Source organism: Sesamum indicum, linkage group LG5 (assembly GCF_000512975.1).
Source record: "Sesamum indicum cultivar Zhongzhi No. 13 linkage group LG5, S_indicum_v1.0, whole genome shotgun sequence".
Classification (NCBI taxonomy): domain Eukaryota; kingdom Viridiplantae; phylum Streptophyta; class Magnoliopsida; order Lamiales; family Pedaliaceae; genus Sesamum; species Sesamum indicum.
The window spans coordinates 12,533,202-12,549,235 of record NC_026149.1 but is presented as its reverse complement, the minus strand read 5'-3'; the positions used below and the strand labels follow the sequence as shown (position 1 = coordinate 12,549,235).

Below are 16,034 nucleotides of genomic sequence, written 5' to 3'. Positions count from 1 at the left end.
CCCAATAATGGTTTGACCAGCTTCCTGCTGGATCAGTTAGATCTTTTACAGAATTTAGCTCTCTCTTTCAACATCAGTTCGCTAGTAGCAAGAAGTACATGAAATCAACTATTAGACTTTTCCGATTAAGCAGGAGGAGAAGGAAACCTTGAGGGCCTATGTCCAACGCTTTAATACATTTATCCAGCTTGGAGTGCTGTGGTCATATAGGACTACTCGTCCCACTACTGGGGAAACCCCTTTCCAACTTAGTATATGGATTAGAAGTTGTCATCCGGGCTGAGACAGAGCTAGGAACCTTCAGGATCCAACATTATAAACAGGAGAACAATGGCAACATGCTTGAGCCAATCTGGACTTAATAGACGAATTGCGAGAGGATACACGAGTTTGTATATAGAGATATAAACAGAGGATGGTAAGTGCTTACAGTCAACGAGTTAAGAGAATAGAGTTCCAGGTGGGAGATTTACTACTTCTACGAGCTGTCGCTTTTGGACCAGTGGGAAAGCTAACCTCCAATTGGGAGGGACCTTACAAAATTACTTGCATCGTCAACTTTGAGGTGTATAAGCTTGAAGACATTGGGAGCATTCTCAGGAGATTTCACTCTTGAAAAGCCTTTATTCCCTAATCTAAAACTAAGTGTATTCAAACATTCATTTTCTATAAATATATTCTTTTACTTCTCCCTATGACACTTGCAAGGTGGAATTATAAACAATGCTAAACGATGCAAATCAACACTCCTCCTTACTTAAGTCACCTTGCTAGCACGCACTTACTTAAGTCGCCTGGTGGGCCACGCACTTACTTAAGTCGCCTTGTGGGCCACGCATTTACTTAAGTCGCCTGCTCGTGCACACTCACTTAATCCGCCTTGCTGGCGCACACTTACTTAAGCCGCCTTGCTGGAGCATACTCACTTAAGCCACCTTGACGGTGCATACTTACTTAAGTTGCCTTGCTGACGCATGCTTACTTAGGTCACTATGCTGGCATATTTCCTACCTAGGCCATCTTGATTGGCAAGTACTTTTTATCACCTAGCTGTATTTTCTTATCACCTAGCCGTATTTTCTTAAAGCAGCTTAGTAGTGTACATGCACATCTTTTCGACATACAATCTGTTGAAAACACCTCCATAATATGCGACTTATTAGTGCGTGGCTTCCTTGAGTAATCTTGGTTATTTCGAGTTTTGCAGACTTTATACTTATCACCTCAAGAGGAAATGATTTGAGCAAGCATATATCTAGGATATGACCATTTTACTACGATCTACTTCATAGAAATACTTAAGATATATATATATATATATACTATATATACATATACCCTCCTTTCATGCTCACTTTTTCACATGAACAAATCTCTAAAACAAAGGGAAAACAACTTCCCCTGTTTTCCCTTCGGACTACATTAACTATTTTAGGAATCTTACTCGAAGCACCGACAAATAAGAAACAGAAAATAAGTATATTGCATAGATCAACAAGTAAGGAGAGGAATAAGAGTTTAAAAGTATTCAAAGCCCACAAACGGGCACTTCCATAAACCTCATGCAGGAGGTAGCAATACTGTTTCTTAAAAAGCAGGAAAACAGAAAAGTAGGTTTCACTTGGGGGGGGGGGGGCGCACCATCATCACCAGCAAGAGGGACCATCTTCAAAGGAACAACATCCTCCACCATACATTACTCCTGCTCTGCTGGAGCCTCACCTCTTGAAGAGATATGAAGCAGGCCCTCAGGTAATTCCTGGGGCACCTCCTCATGAGGCCCAGGAGCATCTACCAGCCCAACATGGATATCTAAGAAATTAGTAGAAGCGGTCAAGGGAGGATAACCAACATCGACAAATTGGCCCACGCAAGTATGATATCCATGATAACAGTACTTCAAGGCACTTTACGTTAGAAGATGTTGAAACTCCTTGGACTTCTTGAAGTCTGCAAGCCTGCTAGTCTATAGCTCATCAAAATTTTTCTTACCCTCTTCAGTAGGAGGGTAGTTTTGAAGTTGTAGCATTGCTTGCTCAAGGCCACCATATACGCTCGATACTTAAGATCTTAGATGAGTAAGGCTAGCCTCACATTGGCGTTCTTTTTTCACGCATATGTCCCTCTAGCTCCTCACATTCCTATGGGCTTCTTCTGCAATAGCGCCTCCATGTTCCAGCAAGTTTTCGATCAGCAGGATAGCCTGCAAATAGGTCAAGCAAATTCCTCATATTCAACATATATTGGAATTAAAATTCTTATATTCCTTACCTTGCTAGCATACGAAACTAGTAAGTTCATGATCTGATCACTGGAAAACTCGGCAGGAAACTGCTATCTGAAGGAGCTAGAAGTCCCTCTACGAAATCGGCTGCCTGGCTGCTCTCACCCTCTTCCTTAAGTAAGGAGGGAGTCTCAATCAAATCAAGTTTTTCTCTCTTTATTTGCATAAGCGAGGGTCGAGGAATACTAGCATGAGTGGCAGGTTTTGGAGCAGGTGAACAAAGGAATAGAAAGAAGCCTTAATTTTCTTGGTAGGAGGCGCCAGGGGTTTCGCCTTGTGTTTCCCTTTGGAATCTCTAGTAGAAGCCAAACTCACAGTTGAAGAGGGACTTTATTCCATCGGACGCTTAGAAGAGGAATTACCTCCAAGATTCTCTCCCTCACCTAAGGCCTTATCTTGCAGCAGCTTGTTGAACATATTGACTACAGGAAATACAAGGTTGTTAGCGCAAATTTTTTCATACGTCTAAAGAAAAACTGTAAATTAAAATTTTCCAGGAAGTTATATCAGTAGCTGTATGCAAGACCATTTCCTTGGGACCCAACCATAGCGAAAGAGAAGGGTTTGATGTACTAGCTCACTGGGATCATAATGAAAAGCATTCATACGTTCTAACAAAAATTTGAAGGGAGTAGGACGGCTACAAATAGAATACCTAGGAAGATCAGGAGCACTAGAGATATAAGATGTGGGAAACTGTCAAGACGTAGAGAAGGATATGAAAAAGTAGTGGTATTTCCATTCTTTTACAGAGGTGTCAGAAGGGAGAAAATGAGCATCCCCCCGAGAAGTAAAGTAACGAGACTAGGATTGGCTTTCTTTAGCATAAAGAAAGAATGAAACTGAGCAGTAGTAGGATCTTCCCCTAAATTTCACACTGAAATGTGGAAACTAACGATTATACTGAACGCCTTCGAGGCAAACTGATTCAAAGGTACTAGGAATTAAGGAGATATTTCAGCAAAAAATGGAGGGATTGGAAACCGCAAACCAACTTCTAGTTGGGCTCCATAAAAACATATAAAACCCTTGGGGGCGAATCAGGGCATTGATTAGAAGCCGGGATTCTAATAAAAAAATGTCCAAGTATGCCAAACTTAGACATAAGATTGTTTGTATTTTCCTCCATCACGGTCGAACGATAAACCCTATACGATTTGATACTAGAGACAACTAATAAATCCTTAGTTTTTCTTATCTCCGACTGTTCTCTAGAAATTCTTTTGCTACTACTCACCTCCGCTTCCCCTTTACCCCCTCGAGGATCTAAGTTAGAAATATCAGAGAGACTTGTAAGGTCAATCAGGAAATCTTCTACTGCTCGCTTAGCTACTCCGCTATAAAAAAAAAAAAAAGCGGGATTTGAGGTGGATTTTGGAAAGTTTTTTTTTTTTTTTTCTTTGGAACGGTTTTCACAACACAAAACTTAGTTGGAGCGAATTTTGGAACGATCTTCAGAGCACAAAATTTAGTTGGAGCGAATTTTGGAATGGTCTTAGAATGGATAGAACTCCGTCCTTACAGGCGACGTTACAAAAATTTAGGAATGATTATAAAAAAAATCGTTTCTAGTTGGGACGAAAACAATAATTGTCTTTGAAAATCGTTCCTAATGTTGAATTTGTCCAAATTACTTTTTTATTTTTTGAATTGGAACGGTTAGGGGCAGGTTTTGAAAAGGCTAAAATTAATTTTCTCGAGGAACTTTTGAAACGAACTTTGTGATACTCGTGTCTAAATTTTGGAATTGTTTTTATTTGTAATTGTGATAAATTTAGTAACACGTTTTGAAATTATAATCTGACACGGGTTTAGGAATGGTTTGGCTTAATTGGGAACACGTTTGTAGAACTGTTTTAGTTAAGGTATTAGGAACAATTGTTCTTAGTTTGGAACACATATTAATTGTATTTGGAACGGTTATCCACTAATTTGGAATACCTGTTTGAAATAGTTTTAGCAATGGTCTTTGGAACAGTCCATCCAGTTTAGGAACATGTGTTTAGAACTATTGTAGTAACGGTATTTGGAATGGTTATTTACTTAAATTTGTAATATTTTTTTACAATTACTAAAATCATTCCTAATTTTTTAATTTTACAAATTTTTTATAATTTATTAATATATTTAATAAATTTGAATAAATAAATAAAGTTTTATACATTTTAACAAATTTTCATATATAATTAAATTAATTTAATGAATTTTTAATTAATTATATTTATAAATTTAATTAATTGGATAAATATAAAATAATGGAATTTAAAAAACATTATGGAACATGAATAATTAAGAAAAATAATTATACTAATATGAAAAATTATTTAATTACAAAAATGGAAAAGCATGTCTAACCACTCCTCATTAGCGACGTTCATATCATCTTGATTCGGGGCCAGGAGGTCTATCGGAGGCGGTTCTGTGGCCGAGGAGGAGCCCGCATCTCCCTCATCATGGCATCATGAGCTCGAGGAGATCGATGCGGTCTTCCATGGCCGAGTTTGGCAGTGGTGGTGTTGGTGGGGGTGGCGACGGTGATGTGAATGTGCGGCTGGGGATATGGGCCTCAAAACCAAGACTGAATACTCAGCGCTTGTTCTTGCCCCAGACTGCAACCAACTACATCTGTTGCTCCGTGATCGCCACCGAAGCCTCCGATCCGATGGGTGCATTGTGTTTCTCCGTCATGGGCTGAGTTTTGTTGAGAAGGTACAACAACTGGAGAATCTTGATCATCCTTAGCGTCTATCTCGACAGGAATAGTGGAAGTTTCTAGATCATCTTCAGACCTTAGTATTTGACTGGCACTAGCAGTGATACTCCCATTCTGAAGAAGGCTGCTAGGGCCCTTGCAAAGCAACGGAATCACCCCCGATTATTGAAACAAACACCAACATTGGTAGAAACAGGGGTAGCACGTGAAGAGGTACCAATAAATTGGGAAGACTTCTAGGAATTTGGCCTTCTTTGGCAGAGAAGATTCCCTATCCTAACACTTTGGGAAACCATGATTGTCCATGCTGAAACAATACAACAACAAAGTCAGAAACCACACTATTAAACACAAGCAAGATCAGGAATATATATATATATATATATATATTCTACTAAAGTACGAAGCATCAAGCTCACAAGGAGCAGGGGATAAATCAGCAAGAGTGAAGATCTCTTCTATCATGAACAATATATAATTATATTCATACCCAAATCCTCAATAAAATCATCATTCCAGGTGGTAGGAAGTGATGGTTCAAGATAAGGTCTATTTAAGCACCACCTACCTGAACTACACCAAGTTGAATTTACAAGGGACCGAACAAAGAAAAAATGCTCATTCCAGTTAGCATATGAAATTTTGTTCGAAGTCACCTGCTTGCAACCTATTTTGCTGGTAAGATTAAACAAACCCTTTCTCCCCAAAAACACTAACATTCAATTGGTGAAGGGCACAAAAATTACAATAAATAGGGTCGACATGGAGATATTTCATCAAAATCACAAAGACAACGATGGTCCCCAAGGAACTAGGAGTAAATTGAGAAATTTAGAGACCTAGATTCCTAAGGATCTCTTCAACTGGTGAGTGTAGGGGCAATCTCAACGCAACTTCGAGGTCAGCTAAAAAGAGAGTTCTACATCGAAAAGGGGAAGATGAATTCTGTTATTCGATGAAAGAAGTAAAAGTTCATACTCATCAGGAATAAAAAATCTAGATCATATGGAGACAAGATCATTAACAGATAATGTTGTAGAGAGATGCAAACAAAGACAATCAAAATCTAAGGTGTTCTCGAAAAATGAGTCGGCATTTTCGTGCCTCTTACTAATCGATTTAGATGCTTCCCCAATAAACACTGAAAGTGATGGACAAACCCTTATAATAAATTACAAAAAATTAAAAAAATTAATTACAGGCTTTCTGGGTTAAACAAACCCTTATGACAAATTACAAAGAACCTAATAAACAGAAGTAATAATACAATAAACAACCCAAAGAACTATAAAATAAGAGATGATGGGCATATATACAGTAACAGATCTAGGCTCAGATAGCCAAGATCCTAAAGCACCAAGGCCAAAGGCCACAACCTAGCACGGTTGCTTTACTTACAGAGCCACAAAGGCTATTCACAAAACCACCAAGGTTACGACCACTAAGGCTTTTACAGAACCATCAGGTTATGCCACTTAGGCTATTAACTTAACCAGTGACTTCAAACTTAGGGCATGAAGAAATTGGTAGGTATTTCAGAGAAATGGGAAGAAGATGATAGAGTACTTTCAACTGAAACCCTAAGAGCCATTTCAAACCATCCATATAAAAAGGTTGGACATTAAATGTCTCATAACAACCATTTTTTTTGGAGAAGGAAGAGACACAAAAGAGATCGAGGTGAAGGGCACCCAGAGGGTCGTCTGGGGAAGAAAGAGAGAAACAGACGACGGATAGAGGGGGAGAGGGTTAGGGTTTGAGTGAATGAGAGGGAGAGAGAGGCTTAAGCAGTCAGCAAAGCGGGTCAAACCTTTAGTGGGCCGGGTAAGCAGGTTAAGAGGCTTGATGGGCCTAAGTGAGTAAGCCGTCCAGTGCTGGACCCAGCCAATGGTTTGGGCCATTTTATTAACAAACACTAGGGCATTATCAACACTAGGAGAAACATAAGAAGCGCCATATACATAAGTGAATAAGGTGTGAAAGTGTGTGTGTTAATATACATATAGTTTTGTGTGCGTATGTGATTTTATTTTAATTTATATGTGTAATATATATATATATATATATAATTTGTGTATATACATATATGTAGAGAGAGAGATAGAGAGAGAGAAAGGAAAGAGAGGGTGAAAAAGAAAGGGTGAAAAGAGGCCGGTGGTCCCACCTCTATTCACCCTTTCTTTCCTCTCTCTATACATATATATTATACTTATTATTATTATTATTATTTGGGCTCAATGGGTGGAGGTCCCCCTAAGGATTGGGCCCTAGGCCTTCGCTCTAGGCGGCCCACTCTCAAGAACAGCCTTGGGTTTAGAACTTAAAACATTTTTGCATAGACCATTTTGCAGCAGAAGATGAAAATTGTAAAGGAAGATGAAGGGTTACTTTTCAATTAAGGTTGGGTATATATTCTAGGAAAGGAGCGTGAGAATCGAAAAAGTACATTGTTTGTTATAGATGTTGTGTTGCAGTTGTTGGGGGCGTCTCGAATTTTCAAATTCAAAATTTTAGGTGATGTCATAATTAAGAAATCACTGAGAAATTTTTCTAACTCCAAAAGTCTAGACGGACCTTTGCTGAATATAGATATTGCTTTGAAGGTTGTACTAGTTCCAGTTTCCAAGCTTTGAGGCACTAAAGAACTTGATAAGTAGGGGAACTCCTGATTTGGGGATATTTTATACATCCCACTAGAGACCTTCAACGCTAATGAGAGACCTCCAGTCTATCAAAAATATGATCCTAGGACGTTAAGAGACCTTATTGAAAAATACTGACCTCTAATCGCTAGGACCTGGATGAATATGAAATCGCCTAAATCATAAGGTATCCCGAGACCTTCGTACTTGGTGAAAAGGACATTTGTCCTGTATTGATAGTGTTGCAGTCATTTTTGGTAGTATGACAGGCCTTATCACCTAGACCACCTCCTGTCACTATTATACGGTATGTGTGGCCCATTGTATACCCTTGGCCACAAATCTTGATCTAGAGTGCATGTGAAATCATACAATTCAACCGGCATCTACAAAAAAGGTTTCTCCCCCATCAAGTACAACTTTAGCTATCCCAACTCTTTATACTCCTTTTCTCAGAGACTGTGAATCTTCACTTACTTGAACGTTGGAGAGTTATTGTAGAAAATCTTTTGGAGCCTGGTTTTAACACTGTGCTCTTTTGTAGGCTTTGCATTGTATCTGGGAATAAATTCTGAGCATTTGGGTAGTAAAAACCTTATACACTTATCATTAAGCATCCGGATACCTTATTGCATTTTCAGAATACAACAGCACCTATTACTATATTAATAATGTAATAAAAGACGCACTTTTTTAATTTGGGTGTTAAGAAAAAGAAAAAAAGAAAAAGAAAATTAGGTAGAGGTTGGAATGAAGTAATGGGGGTGGTCCATGTCCATCCATGGAATTGGAAATGGGTGAGTATTCAGTAGTTGGTAGTAGTAGATTGCTGATTGCTTCTCCCATCCCACGTCTACTACTTTGCCACCCTTCATTTCCCCTGTTAGGTTGAAGACACGTATTTTTTTCAAGGGTCTGTTTGGATACCACTGCATTTTATTACTATTCCGATTCCCATAAGATTATTACAAAACGCAATTCCTTACCATCAGCTAGCAACAAACATAAGATTGGTCCGGGATTTGATTTGAATCCATATTCATTTTTAACATTAATTTGGATGAATACTTAACAAAATTCGGTGGGCCCACTGTATAAAAATCCGGCACACAGATACCGACGCCAAATGACCAAAGCGGAGTCGTGTGGATATTCTCCACTTGCATCTTTCTCTCTCATTCCTATCCAACTGTAGCAAGCAACTACAACTCTGCTACTGCTATTGCTATTAGTAATTATCCTTTTCTTTTCTTATTCAGATCAAAAGACCAATTCAATTCAGAATCTCTACCCCATCCACAACTCTTTCTTCTTTTGTCTCCAGAAGCTCTAAGAAGGCTATTAATTACAACTCCTAAATACTGATTGTCATATATGTTGGGCTTTTTCTTGTGTGTTTAAAAACTTCGATAGAATAAAGTATATGTATGAAAAAAAGAAAATAAATATCTAGTAACCCTCTATCAAAGGGGTGCTGGGCTGGCTGCTGAGGTTATTGTTTCATTTCATGTTGGGGCCCGTGGTGGGCTAATCCCCATTTTGTCATCTCTGAGAAGGACAACCTCTCAGTGAGGAGCTGCTACAAGTATCAATGTTCACCTCTCCAAGTGCAACAAGACATCTTAGGCTGCCCTTGTCAAACTTAAATTCCCCTCCCACCCCTCACTGCCCTAAATATACCCACCCACCCATTCTTTAATTCAATATAATAATAATTCAACACACATGCTAGAAGCATCAACAACACTTGCACTCAAATCCCTCAATCACATGGATCTTGAAGAGTGGGAGCTCCTCTCTGATGAGGGATTTCTTGAAATCAATGATGATGGAGGGAAGAAGTTGTTGCACACCAAGGCCTCCACTACCAGTGATTTCCAGATGAATTACTTCATCTGTCCCCCAAAAGAAAGCCTCAAGAATCAGTTTTTACCTGTTCCAATAGATCTGGAGAAGCCACAGGATGAGGTGGTGGATGAAAAAGACGGCATAAAAATAATCCCAGTTGAGAGCACAGATATGATGATGATGATGATGATGATGATGCCTGAGAAGAAGATGAAACCTGTTTTAAGCAGCGGGGGGGCGTTGGGAGTTGATCAAGATCCAGCTGTTTCACAAGTCTTCTTCAAGAAAATGAAGGAAACTGAATTCGTCGACATGAAGGTGGAGTCACCAAGAGGGGGTAGTGGTACTAGTAGTAGTAGGGGGATCATGCCTCAGATTGAAGGTGCGGGAGTTTTTCAGTTTGAGGAGAAGGGAGATGATGATCCCTGCAATAAAGTAGATGTTGAACCAGAGATGGTGATGAATAAAAGGGAATTGGGTTTGGAGGAAAGCGATGAGGATGGGATCAACATATGGAAATGGAGCTTGACTGGGATTGGGGCGATTTGCTCATTTGGAGTGGCTGTTTGCATAATTATTCTGACCAGCCACCGCAAGAACAAATATGGTGATGGGAAGCTTCGATTTCAGATTTACACAGATGATAAGGTAACAAGATTGATTTGATACGATTATAGATAGAGTAATAACTAGTACGTATATAGCTGATGAGTGGTTAACTTAATTGTAACTACAAAATTGAAATGGTTATGGTTATGGTTGTGGTTGTGGTTTTGTGTGGTGCAGAGGATGAAGCAGCAAGTGGTTGAGGGCGAGGGTGGTGGTAGTTATAATAAGAAGATCAATGAAGCAATGAAAGCAGTGAGAGGAGTTCCCAATCCCATGTCCATGACCACTAGAAGAGCTCGTATCACTTATGGGGGCTACTATGATGCATCATCTGTTTGAAAAGATAATTATTTATACATGGATGGGAATAGAGGTGTAGACTGAAGAGTGCATCAAAAGGTATATACGTACATAAATAAAATAATGCCCTCTGCTCACTCTCAATCAGTACAACAAGAAGCAGAAGCAGCATCTTTCTACCGGTAGGTATGGTATATAAAGATGGTTAACAAATGATTGTATTTGTATGTAGGTATGTATATGGTTTTGATGTTATTGGTGGGGCGAATGTTGCTAATCTCCAATGCCAATGAATTATTATTAGAAATAGAATAGTTTTGTGTTAAAAATATTTATGATGTAGTAGAGAACCCACATTAAAAAGAATAAACTAACAATGCCAAAAGCATCAATCAGAAAAACATTCGGAAGCCCAGGGCAGCAACCCCAACTTAAGCGAACACAGCTGGTACTAAAGTGGCGGCGTCGGAGGCGGGGGCCTCGTGTGCAGCCACATTTTGCAGGGCCGAGAGGGTGGCGCCATAAAGGCAACCAGCAGGAGGATCTTCATCTTCAAGGCTTCCATATCTAATAGAGAAGTGAATTTTGGCAATGACGACAGAGAAAATGAATAATAATTGAAGCAAGTATGGAAGGGGTGGGTGGGCTTACCGCTTATATTTATATATATATATAGTAGTAATAATGGTGAGGAAAGAGAGCAGAACAAGAAGAAGAAGAAGGGGGGGTTAGCTCTTGAAATTTGAAAGAAAAAACAGGGGTGAGCATGAGTGGCTGCGGAGCCAATCCAGTCCATACAGCTGTCGCCAACACTCATATTGCTTCTCCCTCCCTGACTGTTTTAACTGTAACATTTTCATAATAACAATAATTTTGAAATATAACCATTTATGCGTTAATGAACCCCCACACAAACACAAAATAAAATAAAAAAAAAAACAAGGCCCCAAGCTCCTCCTCCTCCTGGGCCGCATGCTACTAACACAATAATTCATCAACGGGATGGGCTGCCTTGCCTTCTTGACAAACCTCTCCAATTCATGAAAATCTTGTCTTACGATCCTCTCTCTAGTCTCTACTACTACTACTACTCATTCACACATCTTACTCTGCATATTATCTAATGGATTTTGTTTTTGTAGAGACTGAAATATAATACGAGAAAATAGAGAGTAGTGTCCTGTCTCGTCGGAGAGAAGCTTGGAAATGGGGATGTTGTTTTGATTAGGGGAATGTGGGAGGGTTACTGTGTTTGGTCAAACAATTTTTGGTGCCAAATATGAAAAGAGGGTGAACCTTCCTTTGTATTCTTTTTCTTTTACTTCCGTTCTACTCGGCCAAGTCCAACTGCTATTCAATACCATAAGAACTCATTTTTCCTTCTGATGCATTAAAAGGTATGAATGTTTTCAGCTGTACGTACACTCAAGTTGAGATGACAACTCAAACACACATTTTAAGTGGAGTGGATGACAACATCATGACTCTTAACTCCCTAAATCAACCCCCTTTATTCAACTGCTTTGGTTTTTGGCAGCCTGAAGCATTTCTACTATCAGTGTCTTCACATCCCTACAAAAGTTAATAAGGAAGAGTGCGTGAGATCAGGACATAAAATCAACAGTTGAGAAGCACAAGTAGAAGACACATTATGCGTTCCATCACTCACTTTCTATCTGCAGCACGCCTTGTAAAAGGAATTCGGAGCTTCATACTCTTCCCTTCATACCCAGCCTTCAAACAACAACAACAATTTTTTAACAACTCCACCTCTCTTATGCTATCAAACACAATAATATTATAATTTGATGAAACTGAAGACAACTTCAGAGGAAAGCCATGAGAATAATATGTTAATGGGTAAAGAGAATATCAGAGAAATCAATATAACCTTCACATTGAAACCCAGACTGTCTATGTCCAGCATGTATGCATATTCCACCTGAATATTGAGTAATTTGAAATTTCTCAAAGTTATCATCAACTTAACATGAAATACCAAACCAAAATATAACTGACTCCATACACTAATATAGCAAATATACACACATAAACTATAATCTTTTCAACAGGGACATACCATCAAACCCTGAGGTTGAAACCTGAAGTAAATTTCACAGAGAACTGTACATTCTCAGGAAGAAAGTTCATGGATCAATGCGATACAGGGAGAAGTAAGAGGAGATGATTCACATATGATTAATGCTGATATCATCCTATAAATATGGCACAACTATGTATTTTATAATGTCGGGACTCAAATAAAGTGGAGTTGTGGAAGGACTGAACTCTCATGATTGACAAACATTCCATATCTGTCCAGATTCATACAAAGAAATATACAAGCCGACATATAATCAAGAAAAATATTGCAACATTACCGGGACAGATGTAGAGTGTTGCACGATCAGCCTTGTATCTTCTGCATGATCTTTGTTCATGTGAGACTGAAAACAAATTCAGAAGCTTGCTGAATTTAGAGATAATAGGCAGCCCAAGTATGACAAAACAATAATAACAGTATCACTAATATGACTACTCATACCGCTATAGGCTTGGAAAATTGATATATAGGATCCACTTTTGCGGTTCTAAATTCATCGTTGCTGAATTCTGCAAGTATCAGATGGTGAATAGACAGTAAGCAACATTCAAACGAAAATTACCATCAAATCATATTGAATTGAAGACAGTACAGTGTTTGCTTCCATCTTGAGCTGAGATGGAACATAAATATGGAAATATAACATTTGATAGACTTTTCTCATAGTTTGGTCCTGATGCTATCAGCATTCAGCTTAAATGAAAAGGGGTGAATTGAAAGCAACATGGAAAACAAGTGAATGAAACAGTTGCTCCAGTAGTATACAGACCTCCTGATCCTAACAAAGCTGTTGCAACTCCCGAGACATATCTAACAACTCTAGGTTCAATACGCAGAAATTGGAAGTCACCAAAGTCAACCTTCAACAAAGTTTATCTCAGTAGTTCAACAAAATATTACAGCCATAGTTGTAGAATGATGAAATAACAGAGTGTACAAAAGAGAAAGTCATTGGTTACCCAAAATGCATCAGGATGTCTTGTCAAATATGCAGTACGTATAGCTTCCTTATCCGATTCATTAACCTATATTATGAAGAAAATTCCAGGTCATGGGATGAAGGTATAGAAGAAACTGAGATTACAACAGAAAGCGACTAACTATAATATGCAGAAGAGAGGAAAAAGGTGACAATTAGAGTAGAAGTGATGCTTACTTGAATAGCATCACCATGCACTATAATAACTAGGTCGGTCCTGTCCTCGGGATCCCTTGCTACAAGCAATGAGCATTTGGGATTTGCTAAAAGGTCCTGCATTAATTACCAAATTTTCAAATTAAACCCTGCCGAAGTGGGACTTTGAAAGATTCTCAGAACTCAACATTTGACACTAAACCTACTCTCAGCCAAAAAAATACTTCAAATGTTGCCTACTATAAAATAACATTCAGAGAACTCCAATATTTTTGAAGAAATTGAATGACAACTTCCAGAGAGTGTACGGACCTTTGTATGAACCGCCAAGTTACTAACTGCTAACAAAGGAGATCCATAAGCATCGCAAGCAAAGTCTACCGTGGACCCTGATGGATATCCCGCATACTTCTGTATTTAGGTTGGGGAAATGAAAAAACTCAGCCACTAGCAATACAAATACATGATAATGAGATTTATTATGGGCATGGAAATGACACTAAATCAATGTAAATTTCTTGTGGCCCATTTGCCCAAAGGCCCCAGCCCAAGCCCCCTCTAACCTTATCACTTGGATGGCTGGCCCATCCCTAAGGTCCAACCCATGACCACTTACCCGCCCCCCCAGTCCAACCCGGTTCCACCTCTTTAAATATGATGCCTCTCTCTTTCAGTCAAACCCTAACCCTATTCCCAGCGTCTCTTCGTTCTCTTCTCTCCGGTCTTGGTTTTCTCCACCATCGTCCTCTCTCTTGGTTATCTCCTCCAACAATCAATGTTCTACCTCTATATATACCCTCAGTCTCCTTCTGGAGATATAGAGAGCCTGAAAACTCAATCCCTTCTTCTTCTTCTCTCTCGATAAAAAGTTCTCTGTGAACTTTTCTATGTGAAAACATAGTGTTACTGTGTGGACTTGAGCTTTTGTGGTTTTAGGTTTTCAGCAACCGTGATAGATTGTCGGGGCTTTGTGGTTCTTGGGCACAAAGTTTGTTACCTGAGCGTATTTTCTATGAGATTTTTTTTTTCTGTTAATATTTAGATCTGTAGATAATATTTCTGTATTTCGTTCTTTTATTGTTGTTTTGTAATATTATTTGTATAAGGGTTTTAGATCCCATTGATTCTTTGAATAGTTGGACAGGTTTTGGTATCTGGACTCTCTACTATCTGGTTGATACCCAACAATGGTATCAGAGTTCCAACATGGTGACATCTAACTCTGATTCTTTTTTTAAATGTGTAAAATAACTACTAATCTGCTTTGTGCAAGGGTCTATGCTTTTAACTGCAGAGTGAGATTTGCTAAGTGCAAATACTTTTACCATGCTGTTTACTGCTTAGTGCATTTTTTCTGTTAAAGATCACTTACTGCTTTGTGCACAAGTACTGGCTTTGTGCAATTTTTTTGATACTGTTACTTAGTGCATTATTATTGTTCTGCCGAAAATAATATTTTTCTGCTTAGTGCGATTATTTACTATTTTGTGCATTATTCTTACTGCTTATTATTTTTCCAACCTAAGATCAAACCCTTGCTAATTTCTCACTTGGCCAAGCCTTTGAGTCTGACAAGCATCTGGATTGAGTTTTAGCTAAGGTCCCTTGTTAAATCTATTAGTATTATTCTATTTATTAATCTTCTCTTGCTTCTATACTTGCTGGTGTTATCTCTGTTATTAATATGGCTGGTTATAATCTGCAATCTTTGATGGTAAATTTTATTTTTCTATATGGCAATAAAAAATGAAAAAAAATTTAATTTAACAAAAGGTTTTTAAAGCAATTGATGAAAAATGTACAAATAATGTTTATGAAGAAAAGAAACTTGAAAACGATGAATTTGCTTATTCTTCTATCTTCTTAAAATTATCTAACATTGTTTTCAGGAAAGTTGGAAAACAAAATTTTGCAAAAGAACTTTGGAATAAATTAGAAGAACTTTTTACATAAACTTCTTTACCTAGTAAATTATTTTGCTTGAATTTCTTTTTCAGATATAAACTAAATTTATCTAAAAATATTGATGAGAACTTATATGATTTTACAAAATTAATTCAAGATATAAAATTAGCTGGTGATAAAAATATAGATGAGTATTCTCCTATAGTTTTGCTAAATGCTATTCCTGAAGCTTATAGTGATGTTAAAACCGTAATAAAATATGATAGGAATAATGTAATTCTTGATACTGTAGTCAATGGTCTTAGACTAAGGAAATGGATCTAAGACTAATAAACCCAGTCAGAATCAAAGCGAAGTTAATCATGTAAAGATAAAAACTAAATACAGAAATTCTGATTATAAATACAAAAAACATAGTAAGGGTAGAGTAGAAGTAGAAGCAAGAGTAAATCAAGATCTAGAACTAGGGAAGATAGAAATAGGGATGAAAAAAA

At 38.1% G+C, this 16,034-nt stretch overlaps 2 protein-coding genes across 3 annotated transcripts in view; one reads left to right on the top strand and one right to left on the bottom strand.

Annotated features, from left to right (window-relative positions):
• Window positions 9,118–10,703, top strand: LOC105162464. Its single transcript, XM_011080484.2, has 2 exons — window positions 9,118–10,135; window positions 10,274–10,703. The coding sequence occupies exons 1-2, from the start codon at window positions 9,365–9,367 to the stop codon at window positions 10,433–10,435; spliced, it is 933 nt and encodes a 310-aa protein (XP_011078786.1). The 5' UTR covers window positions 9,118–9,364; the 3' UTR covers window positions 10,436–10,703.
• The window catches only part of LOC105162463, a 7,323-nt gene continuing 3,043 nt past the window's right edge, over window positions 11,755–16,034 (bottom strand). Inside the window, exons 4-12 of one of the 2 annotated variants that reach the window (XM_011080483.2) lie at window positions 13,948–14,046; window positions 13,657–13,752; window positions 13,460–13,525; window positions 13,270–13,360; window positions 12,942–13,009; window positions 12,778–12,843; window positions 12,288–12,338; window positions 12,066–12,130; window positions 11,755–11,968 (exon numbers count right to left, since the gene is read on the bottom strand). In XM_011080483.2, the coding sequence (XP_011078785.1) occupies window positions 11,911–11,968; window positions 12,066–12,130; window positions 12,288–12,338; window positions 12,778–12,843; window positions 12,942–13,009; window positions 13,270–13,360; window positions 13,460–13,525; window positions 13,657–13,752; window positions 13,948–14,046 (660 nt within the window). In that variant the 3' untranslated portion in view covers window positions 11,755–11,910. The remainder of the gene's footprint in view (window positions 11,969–12,065; window positions 12,131–12,287; window positions 12,339–12,777; window positions 12,844–12,941; window positions 13,010–13,269; window positions 13,361–13,459; window positions 13,526–13,656; window positions 13,753–13,947; window positions 14,047–16,034) is intronic. The other variant, XM_020693717.1, reaches the window with a different exon arrangement.